Source organism: Garra rufa, chromosome 20 (assembly GCF_049309525.1).
Source record: "Garra rufa chromosome 20, GarRuf1.0, whole genome shotgun sequence".
Lineage (NCBI taxonomy): Eukaryota > Metazoa > Chordata > Actinopteri > Cypriniformes > Cyprinidae > Garra > Garra rufa.
In genome coordinates this window covers 11,003,828-11,016,238 of record NC_133380.1, presented here as the reverse complement: position 1 = coordinate 11,016,238, position 12,411 = coordinate 11,003,828, and the positions used below count along the sequence as shown (strand labels likewise).

Here is a 12,411-nt window from a genome sequence, read left to right as displayed (position 1 = left end):
CATCATAATTACTGAAAATTAGGATTAAAAATTTAAAATAAAAAATTTCAGCTGAAGTTGAATATGTACAAATAAAATAACTGTAATTACAAAATAAAATAAATTACTGACAAAAAATATAAATAGATACAAATAAAAGTATTCCAAAAAAAAGTACAAGTAAAATAAAATATAAATATCATATTTGGGGGTGTAATATATGTAACTGTAAAATAGATCATTACAAAATTTAAAAAAAATACTTGTAAAAATGAAAATAGATACAAATAATAAATGAAAATATAAATGAAAATTAAAATTAAGATTCATTTTTAGTTGTAAAAAATGTAAGTAGTCCAAATAAAAAAACATATTTTGGGATGTAAAATATGTAACTGTAAAAACTAATTACAAAATGAAAAAAATGTACTTGTAAAAAATGTAAATAGAAAAATAAAAATATACCTAAAAGGTATATCATTATGAATGAAAATGAAAATTAGGATTAATTTTTAGTTGTAAAAAATGTAACAAGTACAAATAAAACATATATATATTTTGGGGTGAAAAATATGCATCTGTAAAATATATAATTACAAATAAAAAAAAAGGTTTTACTGTTAAAAATGTTAATAGATACAAATAAAAAAAAGACATAAGTAAAAATATGCCTAAAAGTAAATTGTTATAAATAAAAATTAAGATACATTTTTAGTTGTTAAAAAATGTAATAAGTACAAATAAAAAAATAGTTTGGGGTGTAAAATATATATCTGTAAAATATATAATTACAAAATGTAAAAAAAATGTAAAAAGTAAAGTAAACATATACCTAAAAGTATATAATAATATATTTTATTTTATTTTATTAATATATAATAAATAAATATTCAAGACTAATTTTTAGTTGTAAAAAAAAATGTAATAAATAAATAAAAAACATAAAAATAAAAATATATCATTATAAGTTAAAACTAAGACTAATTTTTAGTTGTAAAAAATGTGCAAGAATGAATAAATAAAATAAAATACAATTATTATTATAATATTATTATAATTACAAAATGTTAAAAAAATATTTTTTTATTTTATGGGGGTGTAAAATATGTAACTGTAAAGAAAAAAAAGATTTTTACTTGTAAAAACTGTAAATAGATATAAATAAAAGTTTTGATAAATAAAAGTAAATAAGTAAAAATATGCCTAAAAGTATATCATTATAAATGAAAATTAAGATTAATTTTAGTTGTAAAAAATGTAATACGTTTAATAAGTACAATTTAAATAAAATTATTTTAAACTGTAAAATATTTAACTGTAAATAGAAACAAATAAACTGTAAAAAGAAACTGCCTTTATTAGTTTCTCAGCAGAGAACAAAGACTACCAACTAAAGGTGCATTTTTATACCATGTGTAATGTATAAAATCTCCCTACAGCCTCAGTGAAATAGGTGTCCTGAGCAATCAAATGTGTTTCTATGACAGACGTTGCTTCTGTAAGCAGGAAAAAAAAAAAGAGTCAAGGGAGCAACACACTTTTTCAGCCAATCAGAAGAGCAAGCGATTAGAAAAGCTCTCTGGCTGTGAATCATTTGGCGTGTTTGGACACAAGCCCATGCGGAGGCCTCCTCGCGGTGTTATGAGCCAATTATATTACGGTTAAATCTGGAGGGGCTTCTTTCTACCCACCAGATTTACACTTTCTAAATAACAGAAATCTAAAAAAAACACCTGCAGCGCACAGCAAATGAATAATACATCTAAATAGTCCAAAATAACATCACCATTTTGATCTTTAGATCTTTAGACAGCTGAAATTCTCTGTAATCTTTCGCTCTCTCCGTTCGCAGGGAGCCGACTGTGGCGAGGGAGTAAGTCGGAGGGAAGTATCCTGTGTAGTGCACTGGGGTTCTCTTTCAGGTCCTCCTCAGCCCGTTCCAGTAGAGGATCAAATGTGTGTAGGAAATTCACAGAAAGTCAGCGAGACTGAGTTACTGCAGCTCTGCGCAATCCCTTGTCCAGGTTTGCATCTCACAAAACACAAAGCTAAATAATGACCCACTAGTGACTACTTGATAGTGACATTTATCAAAATGAAGGGTCCGTTAGTGATGAATCAGCATCTTAAATTAATCACATCTGTCTTGAGGAGCTTTTCGCACCTGCTCATTGGCTGTAATTTCTATCTCGCGTTCAGGAGAATGTCATCTAACCAAATGGTCGCAGTGGAGTTCGTGTCAGCTGCTGTGTTTGGATGGGAGGAGTTTTGAGACGTGGGGTCGACAGGCTCGTTCTAGAGCCGTAGTCACACAGGTCCCGGAGAACCAGGACAGCTGTCCCAGCCAGATGTATGAGACGCGGCCATGCCGAGGTTTGTCGGAAACTATACAGGAGAAAACATCTAGTGGTCTGAGTCATGATATATTTAAATGATTTGTGAAGGCTGGAGTAATGGCTGCTGGTGAATTCAGCTTAGCATCACAGGAATAAATTACATTTTAAAATATATTTAAATGTTTTAAACTATAAGAATATTTTGCAATATTATGTTTTTTTTTCCCCTGTATTTTTGAGCAAATACAGTGCCTTGAAAAAGTATTCATACCCCTTCATTTTTTTCACATTTTGTTTTGTTGCAGCATTATGTTAAACTGCTAAATTACTTTTTTTTTTCACATCAATCTACATCTCATACACCATAATGACAAAGCACAAAACAGGTTTGTAACAACTTTGCAAATTTATTAGAAATAAAAAACTGAAAAGATCCCATTGCATAAGTATTCATACCCTTATCTGGGACACTCGAAATTTAGCTCAGGAGCATTCATTTTGCTTCTAGATGTTACTACACTTTGAGTGGAGTTAAACTGTGGCAAATTCATTTGAATGAGTATGATTTAGAAAGGCACACACCTCTCAGAAAAGGTCTAACAGCTGAAAATGCATATCAGAGCAAAAACCAAGTCCTGAGGTCAAGATAACTGCCTGTAGCTCAGTGACAGACTTGCGTTAAGGCAATGATCTAGGGAAGAGTTCAGAAAAAAATCTGCTGCATTGAAGGTTCACAGAAGCATGTAGCCTTCATTATCCATAATGGAAGACGATTGGAACAACTAGGACTCTAGAAAATGTCTGCCAGCCCCCATCCAAGCTGACAGAGCTTGAGAGGTGAAAAGGTGAGTCAAAGAATGGCAGATAATTGCCAAATGCAGATGTGCAAAGCTTGTCACATCATACCCAAAAAGACTTGAGGCTGTAAAGGTGCTTCAACTACGTACTGAGTTAAGGGTATGAATACTTATGCAATGTACTTATTTCAGTGTTTTATTTTTACTAAATTTGTAAAATTTGCAAATCTGGTTTTTGCTTTGTCATTATTATGCTGTATGGAGTGTAAATTGATGTGGGGAAAAACTAATTTAAAGCAGTTTAACATAATGCTGCGACAAAACAAAATGTGAAAAAAATGAAGGGGTATAAATGCAAACTTTTGCAAGGCACTGTAAATGCAGCCTTTCTTTAATTAAAAAAAAAAATCTGACGAAAAAAAACTTTTTTTGTTGTTGTTGTAAAAAGTATATAATTATGAATACAAATTAAGAGATAAGTACAAATATACAGTAAAATGTATTTAACATGAAAATAAAAGTAATTTGGGTGAAATAAAGTACAGTTTAAGGTGTTTAAGTTTTATTTTTATTTATTTTGTAATGAACATATGAACATACAGTAATGACTGCTGAAAATTCAGCATTGCATCACAATAACAAATTACATTTTAAAATATATTAAAATAGAAAATAGTCATTAAGCTGTAATAATATTGTGCAATATTACGTTTTTTCCTGTATTTTTGAGCAAATAAATGCAGTCTTGGTGCTAATAAGAACCCTCTTTTAAAAAAAAATCTCACAACTCTTAGCTTTTGAATGGTACAATTCATTTTTAGGTGTAAAAAGTATATAATTATAAATTAAAAATTAAAAGATAAGTACACATTTACAGTAAAATATATTTTGGGTGGAAATAAAAGTAATTTAGGTAGAAAATAAAGTAAAGATTAAGGTTTAAGGAACATACAGCACTTATTTTGATTGACAGATATTGATAAAGTACCAGTCCTCCACGTTTAAAACACAATACTTGTTTTTTTGGTTATGAAATATTAAAATTATTTCTGAAGACTGGAGTAATGTTGCAGTAAAATGCATTTTGGGTGAAAATAAAAGTAATTTTATTGGTTTCTTTTTTTGTAAGCATTGTATCACAGGAATAAATTACTTTTTAAAATATATTAAAATAACTGTAGTAACATTTTGAAATATTAACTTTTTTGTTCTATAAATAAAAACTTTATATAAAAACTTATAAGAAAAAACATAAAAACTTTTTTGCTGCAAATAAATGCAGCATCGGTGATTAAAAGATTTCTTAAAAAACATTAAAAAAATATATAACAACCCTTTTCACGAAATGGTAAAATTAATTTTTAGGTGTAAAAAGTAAGATAAGTACAAATATACAGTAAAAGTCAAGTAATTTAAGTGAAATAAAGTAAAATTTAGAGTTTAAGGTTTTTTTTCTTGTCATGAACATACACTACCAGTCAAAAGTTTTTGAACAGTAAGATTAAATATTTTTTTAATAGAAGTCTCTTCTGCTCACTAAGCATCACTATGCATTTATATGATTTAAAGTACAGCAAACAGTAAAACTTTGTTGAGTAGAATTTTTTCAGTTTTCTTTGATGAATAGAAAGCTCAGAGGAACAGCATTTATCTGAAATAGAAATGTTTTGTAACATTATATATGTCTTTATCATCACTTTTGATCCAATTCAAAACATCCTTACTAAATAAAAGTATTAATTTCTATCAATTTACAGATTTTGCTGTACTTTGGATCAAATAAATGCAGGCTTGGTGAGCAAAAGACACTTAAACAAATATAAAAAAATCTTACTGTTCAAAAACTTTTGACTGGTAGTGTATGCCATTTATTTTCAACATGTTGATTGGCAGATATTGATAAAGTACCAGTCCTCCACACTTAAAAGAATACAATACTTGTTTTTTTTTTATGTTTGAACGAATAAACCCCTTTCTCTCTTCACCTTGGACAGTTCCAAGCTGTTGTTTTGCCGAGCTGTTATTTTCTCTCTGTTTGAGAAAATAGCTCCAAGACTGAGACGTGATAGACAGGAAGTGTTGTTTAGCCAGTAAACCAGAAAAGCACTCTAGTGTGTTTTTGTCTGTTTTTCCAGGAGGAACGTGTCTTAGTTATGAATGGATGAGCGGTGAATGGAGGCATAACCGTAGACTGGTGTGGTGCCAGCGCTCTGATGGAGTCAACGTCACAGGTGCGCACTATTGCATTAAGAACGCATTAAGTCTCAAAATGGTATCATTAGAAATCAGCTTCATATCTTATTTCATAGCTTTTTTTAGCTGTGGAAAGGACTTGGAAAAACATGATGGCAGATTTTAATTTTGTTTCTCTACATTAGGAGGCTGCATTGCTCAGAACCAGCCCTCTGCTGTTCGACAGTGTCACCCTCCCTGCACCAAACCCTTCTCCTTCTGCACACAGGTGACGCACACAATCTCATTTATTCTCATTTATTATCTCATGAAGAATATGTGAATATGTGTTCAGGTTCTATTTCTATATATATATATACAGTATATCTCATAATAAAAAAAAAAAACTACATACATACTATATATATATATATATATGTGTGTGTGTGTGTGTGTGTGTGTGTGTGTGTGTGTGTGTATTTTTCTCTTTTTTTGCATTATAACAAATGTTTTTTTTTATGAAAAGTAAAAACATTTTCCTCAGTTTTATTGGGGAAAAAAATTGTAAAAATGATCATTGTCATAAGTGAATGCTGTAATAAAATATAGCAATTAAATAAAAAACTTAAAACAAAAATGATAAATGTTGCTATGGCAAATAACTGAAATGAGATAAATTATTACAACTAAAATGATAAAAAATATATAGAAATATTTACAAAAAAAAATAAAAAATGACAAAAGCACATGACAAAATTACTTTCTCATTTGGTTAGATGCATTGCTATAACTTATTTTCTTATATTATTAAGAATATTTGTTTATTACAGTAACATAAACTGGGGTGGTCGTGATATGTATAATAATTATTGTTGTTATTTCTATGTATAAAAAAATTTGTTTGTATTTTATTTTTATTATTGATTATAATTATTGTTAGTGTATAAATGTAATGGATAATTTAATAATTATTGTTTATATTAAATAACAAAATATTGTTGTTTTTGTTGTTGTTATATCTGATTATTTTGACAATTTATTTGTATTTACATTTACTTTTTTTTTTTCAACTAAGAACCAATTTTTTTTTTGTAATTGTAAACTTTTCAGTGACATTTACACCCCCAAAAATTATTGTACTTTATTTGTACTTATTTAATTGACAAAAGTTTTTTAATTAGAATTAACTAAAAATGAACTCAAACTAAAGTGATTAAAAATCATTGTCATAATAAAAAAATAAAATATAATTTTTAAAACAAAAACTTAAACAAAAATGGTATATGTTAAAAACTGAAATAAGTTAAAATGACTAAAACTAACACAAATTATTTACAGCTATATAGAAATGTTAAAAAACATACAAAATATCAAATATCAAAATATTAATAAATACTAACTCAAAATATTATTATTATTGATTATTATTACTGTTATTGTACAAATGTAATAGGTAATTTAATAATTATTGTTTATATTAACACAATTGTGTTTTTTTGTAGTAAGTATAAAAATGTATTGCTATTTTATTGACAATTTATTTGTATTTACATTATTTTTTTTATTTAAAAACCTATTTTATTTTTTGTAATTATACTTTACAGTGACATACTTTACACTCTAAAAATAGTTTTACTTTATTTACACTTATACTTTATACTTATTTAATTTACTAAAATAGTAATGAACAAAAATTTAATCTTAATTTTTTATTTATAATATACTTTTAGGTATATCTTTTTGCTTATTAAATTTTTTTTAATAATATTTTTTATTATTATTTAAATTTTTATTTTTATTTTAATCATAAATACAGTTAAAGGGATAGTTCACGCAAAAAAAATAAAATAATAATAATTCTGTTATTAATTACTCACCGTCATTCCAAACCCGTAAGACCTTTGTTCATCTTCGGAACACAACTGAGATATTTGTAAAGAAATCTGAGAGCTTTCTGACTCTGCATAGTCAGCAATGTTAAACTAAAATGTTCATACACCCAGAAAGGTAGTAAGGTGAGGGTAAGTAATTAATGACAGTTTCTGGCTATAATGATAGAGACATGTTTTTGAGTTTGACCCTACTGGTAATACAGCTGTTGTTAAACCATGGCTTTGGATGATGGCAACATTACCCAATGCCTGGATAACAACAATATAACATTTACCAGCAGTGAATACTATATTTATATAGAAATGTGCTGTGACAGATGCTTAGAGTTTATAAAGTGTGGTATCATTTGGCAATCTGTTATGGTGAGATGTAAATACCTTCATTATCACATATCACAACTTCATCTCACCCTCTAATGCCATCCAATTAACAACTGTATGTCTCCATATGTGAAACGACAGCACATTTCAGTATCCAGCTGTCACCTGCTGCCCATCACTCTGGTGATGTTTCTCATAAACTCTCTCTGTCTTCTTGTCAGAATGGAGTCTGTGGTTGTGAGAAAGGCTTCACAGAGGTCATGACCTCCTATGGGTTCCTTGACTACTGTACCAGAACCCCAGGGTTGGACCATAGGAAGGCAGATGTGAAGACCACCACAGGCCGTCTTAGACCAGAACACGCTCGGAACAAGAACCACATCAAGGACTGGGTGCTTCAGCCTCTTGGACCAGGTACTGACAACACCTATACGCTGTCCTACAGAGCACTGCAGTGAAGAAATCTCTTTGTAGGCAAACATGGAAATAAGCATAACCCTGGTCATGGTACTCTCCTGAACATGCAGCAAAGACTGACACAGAAGAAGAGAAATTGTATATTTGTAAAATTATGGTTGAACCGCTGATGTAACATGGACTATTTTAATGATGTCCTTACTACCTTTCTGGGCCTTGAACATGTCAGTTACATTGCTGTCTATGCAGGGTCAGAAAGTGCTCAGATTTCAATTCTGACTTTTCATGCAATTACGAGTTTATATCTCGCAAATCAAACTTTTTTGCGCAATTCTAACTTTTTTTCTCACAATTGAGTTTATATCTTGCAATTCTTTTTTGTGCAATTCTGACTTTTTTTCTGGAAATTGTGAGTTTATATATTGCAATTCTCTCCTTTTTTCACACAATTCTGACTTTTCTTGCAATTGTGAGTTTATATCTCACAATTCTTTTTTTTCTGGAAATTGCAAGTTTATATATTGCAATTCTCCCTTTTTTTGCACAATTCTGACTTTTCTTGCAATTGTGAGTTTTAGCTCATAATTCTTAATTTTTTTTACTTGCAATTCAAAATTTTTCCTTGCAATTACAAGTTTATATCTTGCAGGTCTTACTTTTTTCGTGCAATTCTGACTTTTCTTGCAATTGCCCGTTTATATCTTGCAATTCTTACATTTTGTCTCACAATTCTGACTTTTTCTTGCATTTGCAAGATTGTATCTCATAATTCTTATTTTTTTACTTGCAATTTTGACTTTTTCTCACAATTGAGAGTTTATTTATATCTCACAATTCTTTTTTTTTCAGCAAATTCTGACTTTTTTTCTCGTAATTGAGTTTATATCTTGCCATTCTTACATTTTTCTTGCAATTCTGACTTTTTTCTGGAAATTGCAAGTTTATATATTGCAATTCTTTTCTTTTTCACACAATTCTGACTTTTTTCTGGAAATTGCAAGTTTATATATTGCAATTCTTTTCTTTTTTCACACAATTCTGACTTTTTTCTGGAAATTGCAAGTTTATATATTGCAATTCTTTTCTTTTTCACACAATTCTGACTTTTTTCTGGAAATTGCAAGTTTATATATTGCAATTCTTTTCTTTTTTCACACAATTCTGACTTTTTTCTGGAAATTGCAAGTTTATATATTGCAATTCTTTTCTTTTTTTTCACTCAATTCTGACTTTTCTTGCAATTTCGAGTTTATATCTCAGTTCTTTTTCCAGCAAATTCTGACTTTTTTTCTCATAATTGTTTATATCTTGCAATTCTTACCTTTTACCTTCTTACCTTTTTTATCACAATTCCTACTTTTTTGTGCAATTATGACTTCATTTCTCAGAATTGCGAGTTTATCTTACAGTTCTGACTTTTTAACTCGCAATTGCTAGTTTATATTTCACAATTCTGAGAAAAAAGTCAAAATTGCGAGGACAAAAAAAGTAAGAATATGATATAAACTCTAATTTCTGAGAAAAAAGTTTATAACTTGCCATTCTTACTTTTTTTTGCACAATTCTGACTTTTTTCCACGCAATTGCAAGTTTAAATCTTGCAATTCCTACTTTTTTCTCGCAATTCTGATTTTTTTTCTCGCAACTGCAAGTTTATACCTCACAATTCTTACTTTTTTCTCACAATTCTGACTTTATAACTCACAATTTTTCAAGTTTATTTCACGCAATTCTGAGAAAAAAAGTAAAAAATTACGAGAGTGGCGGTAACGGGCACACCTTATTTCAGACTTTTAACCAAAAACTCATTCAAAAAACCCATTGACTTTAGGACGATGGAACCAGAAGTGTTAAAACACTAACTCATTTCCAGGTTTTAGCCTACAAACATATATCATCCCTGCAGCACTCTATTAGACGGATTATTTGATTGACAGCTAGTGGTCAAGAGTCAGTTTTCTCAGTTTGAATCAATTCACAATGATTTACAAAAGCTGCACCTAAACATTAATGTTTATTTTGATTGACAGATGGCCGTGTGAAGTTGTGGGTATATGGGCTGATGGCGGGCGGTTTTGTGGTGATCCTCCTTCTCATCATTATGTCCTTCTTACTATGGTGAGGCTGATTTTTTTTTATATGGCTGTACTAGTTTAATATTCTTTATATGACTCTATCAGTCTATTTCTTCTCACATAATAAAACAATCAGGATCCTAATCAACCTCCCGTCAGTTTATTTTGCCATAATGACTGCCTGACTGAACATTACCCTGAAATAAATAAACAACTAGCATATGCTTTCAAGGCATAGTGTAATTGGTAAACATCTAATATGAAATACATCTATGTATGTTCTGCACTCTAGTGGTGATATTTTAAACTGCAACCAATTATGATACAAATTGCATCTCAAGTGGCTGCGAGTCTATACATATTTAGACTTTTTTTTTTTGCAAGCCTGTATTCGCACATTTTGCATTTCAGTAAAAACCCAGAGGACAGTCCCAGTAGCAGTCCGCAGAAGGCACTGGCTCTGGCGTATGATGGAGACGTGGATATGTGAGCCCACCACGAGTATGCGATGCTGAAACAAGCTCAAAACAGATGTCTGGCATCCTTCAGACCAACAACTTGACACGTTTACAGCAGCACATAAGCTGAGAACGACAATGAGCCAGACCAGAGACAGTGCTGACTGGAAGACTGATGTTTAAACAGCTTAAAGACAAAATGCAAGGCTGTCTGAAGAACTTGAGGAACTGCACAGAGGAAAAGTACCATAGCGTGAGTGTGTATGTCTGTCCATTTGTGTGTGTTCGTTTAGAGGCTGCGAGGGTCTTGTTTAATGCCCATTATGAGGAAATAATTCTGTACGTGTTAAAGGAATCAGATTTTTTTCATCCCCTTCTTTCATTCCAAATCTGTATGACTTTCTATCTTCTGTGAAACAGAAAAATAATAATTTTCCTGGCAACTCTTTAATAGAATCATCAAATATAAACTACTTTGATGATGCTTTTGCACTCTTTTTGAAGCTTAAAAGTCCACATTCGGTGTAAAGGCATGAAAAAGAGCAACCAGAACATCTTTAACAACGTTTAATTAAAAATCTTTTATGTTCTGCAGAAGAAAGTAAGTCGTATAATTTTAAAAGTACATGAGACGGAGATAATCCTAACCGAATTTTTGTTTTTAGGTGAACTATGCCTTTAATGATCCCTAAAAAGGGATGTTTTCTGACGCACTACGTTAGTGCCATCTTAAGTGCCATATTTATTCATTTATTTATGTTTTGAAACCTATATAGCCTTTAAAATAGCCTCCCTATTTGAATCATTTAGGTGTTAAAGTGATAGTTCAGGCAAAAATAAAAATTCTGTCATTTAATTACTCACCCTCATGTCATTTCAAAGCCGTACGAACACAAATAAAAAATTTTTTGATGGAACATTTCAGTACACAGGGTCAGAAAGCTCTCAGATTTCATCAAAAATATCTTATTGGGTCTTACAGGTTTGAAAACAACACGACGGCGACAGAATTTTCATTTTTGGGTGCACTGTCCCTTTAAATAATTCTTTTAAATTCACTCTGATCAGCTTTGATGCATTTTAACGCTTTGTTATCCTTGAAAAGGTTGTGACATGTTCTTTTGTATGCTGTGTATGCTGTGAATATTTTCTATCTGTGTCTTCGAGTGGTTTCTAAATAAATCTAAATCTCTGAGAGGAGTCTTGGTGGGACTTGAACATGTCGTGTTTTAGTCTCTGGTTGTGTTCTTTGAGATTTATCTCCGTCTTTGCGCTTCTGGAACGGTGCTGCTGTCATTTCTGATCAGTATCAATATACTGAGCCAACTTCTATGGGCCAAGCCCAGATTGTCATATTCCTCTCATGAATTGTAATTAGAAAGTGCATTAGTTAGAACAGATGAGATCAAATGAGGAAAACGCAGGTGCTACACAGTTGCATGTAGATGTATGGGCCAGTAGGTGGCAGTAGGATACAATTTTAGAAAACCCAGTTGTCTGAGATTTTTGCTTGGTTCTCCTACGCTCTATAAAATGCTCTATACAATGCTCTATACACATACAATACAATAACAAAACATCAAGGACATCTTAAAAGATCATCTGAGTTTTAAATATTAGTGGCTATGTAAATTCATTAACTGGACCAAATTTAAAATTTAAAACTGGTCGTTCAAAAGTTTGGGATCAGTAAGATTTTTGATGTTTTTTAAAGACTTTTATGCTCATCAAGGCTGTGTTTATTTGATTAAAAAACTGAAAAAAAACTGTAATATTGTGAAATATTATTGCAATTAAAAATAGTGGTTTTCTATTTTAATATACTTTAAAATAGATTTTATTTCTGTGATGCAAAGATGAATTTTCAGCATAATTACTCCAAACTTCAGTGTCAAATGATCCTTTAGAAATCATTCTAATATGCTGATTTATTATCAATGTTGGAAACAGTTGTGCTGCTTAAT

General features: G+C 30.4%; 1 protein-coding gene across 1 annotated transcript in view; it reads left to right on the top strand.

The window, feature by feature from the left end:
* The window catches only part of LOC141294333 (thrombospondin type-1 domain-containing protein 7B-like), a 25,578-nt gene extending 13,939 nt beyond the window's left edge, over positions 1–11,639 (top strand). The window contains exons 4-10 of the mRNA XM_073826390.1: positions 1,832–2,003; positions 2,179–2,352; positions 5,248–5,343; positions 5,491–5,573; positions 7,719–7,911; positions 9,945–10,032; positions 10,401–11,639. Of these exons, the coding sequence (XP_073682491.1) occupies positions 1,832–2,003; positions 2,179–2,352; positions 5,248–5,343; positions 5,491–5,573; positions 7,719–7,911; positions 9,945–10,032; positions 10,401–10,479 (885 nt within the window). The 3' untranslated portion in view covers positions 10,480–11,639. The remainder of the gene's footprint in view (positions 1–1,831; positions 2,004–2,178; positions 2,353–5,247; positions 5,344–5,490; positions 5,574–7,718; positions 7,912–9,944; positions 10,033–10,400) is intronic.
* Positions 11,640–12,411: the final 772 nt, after the last annotated feature.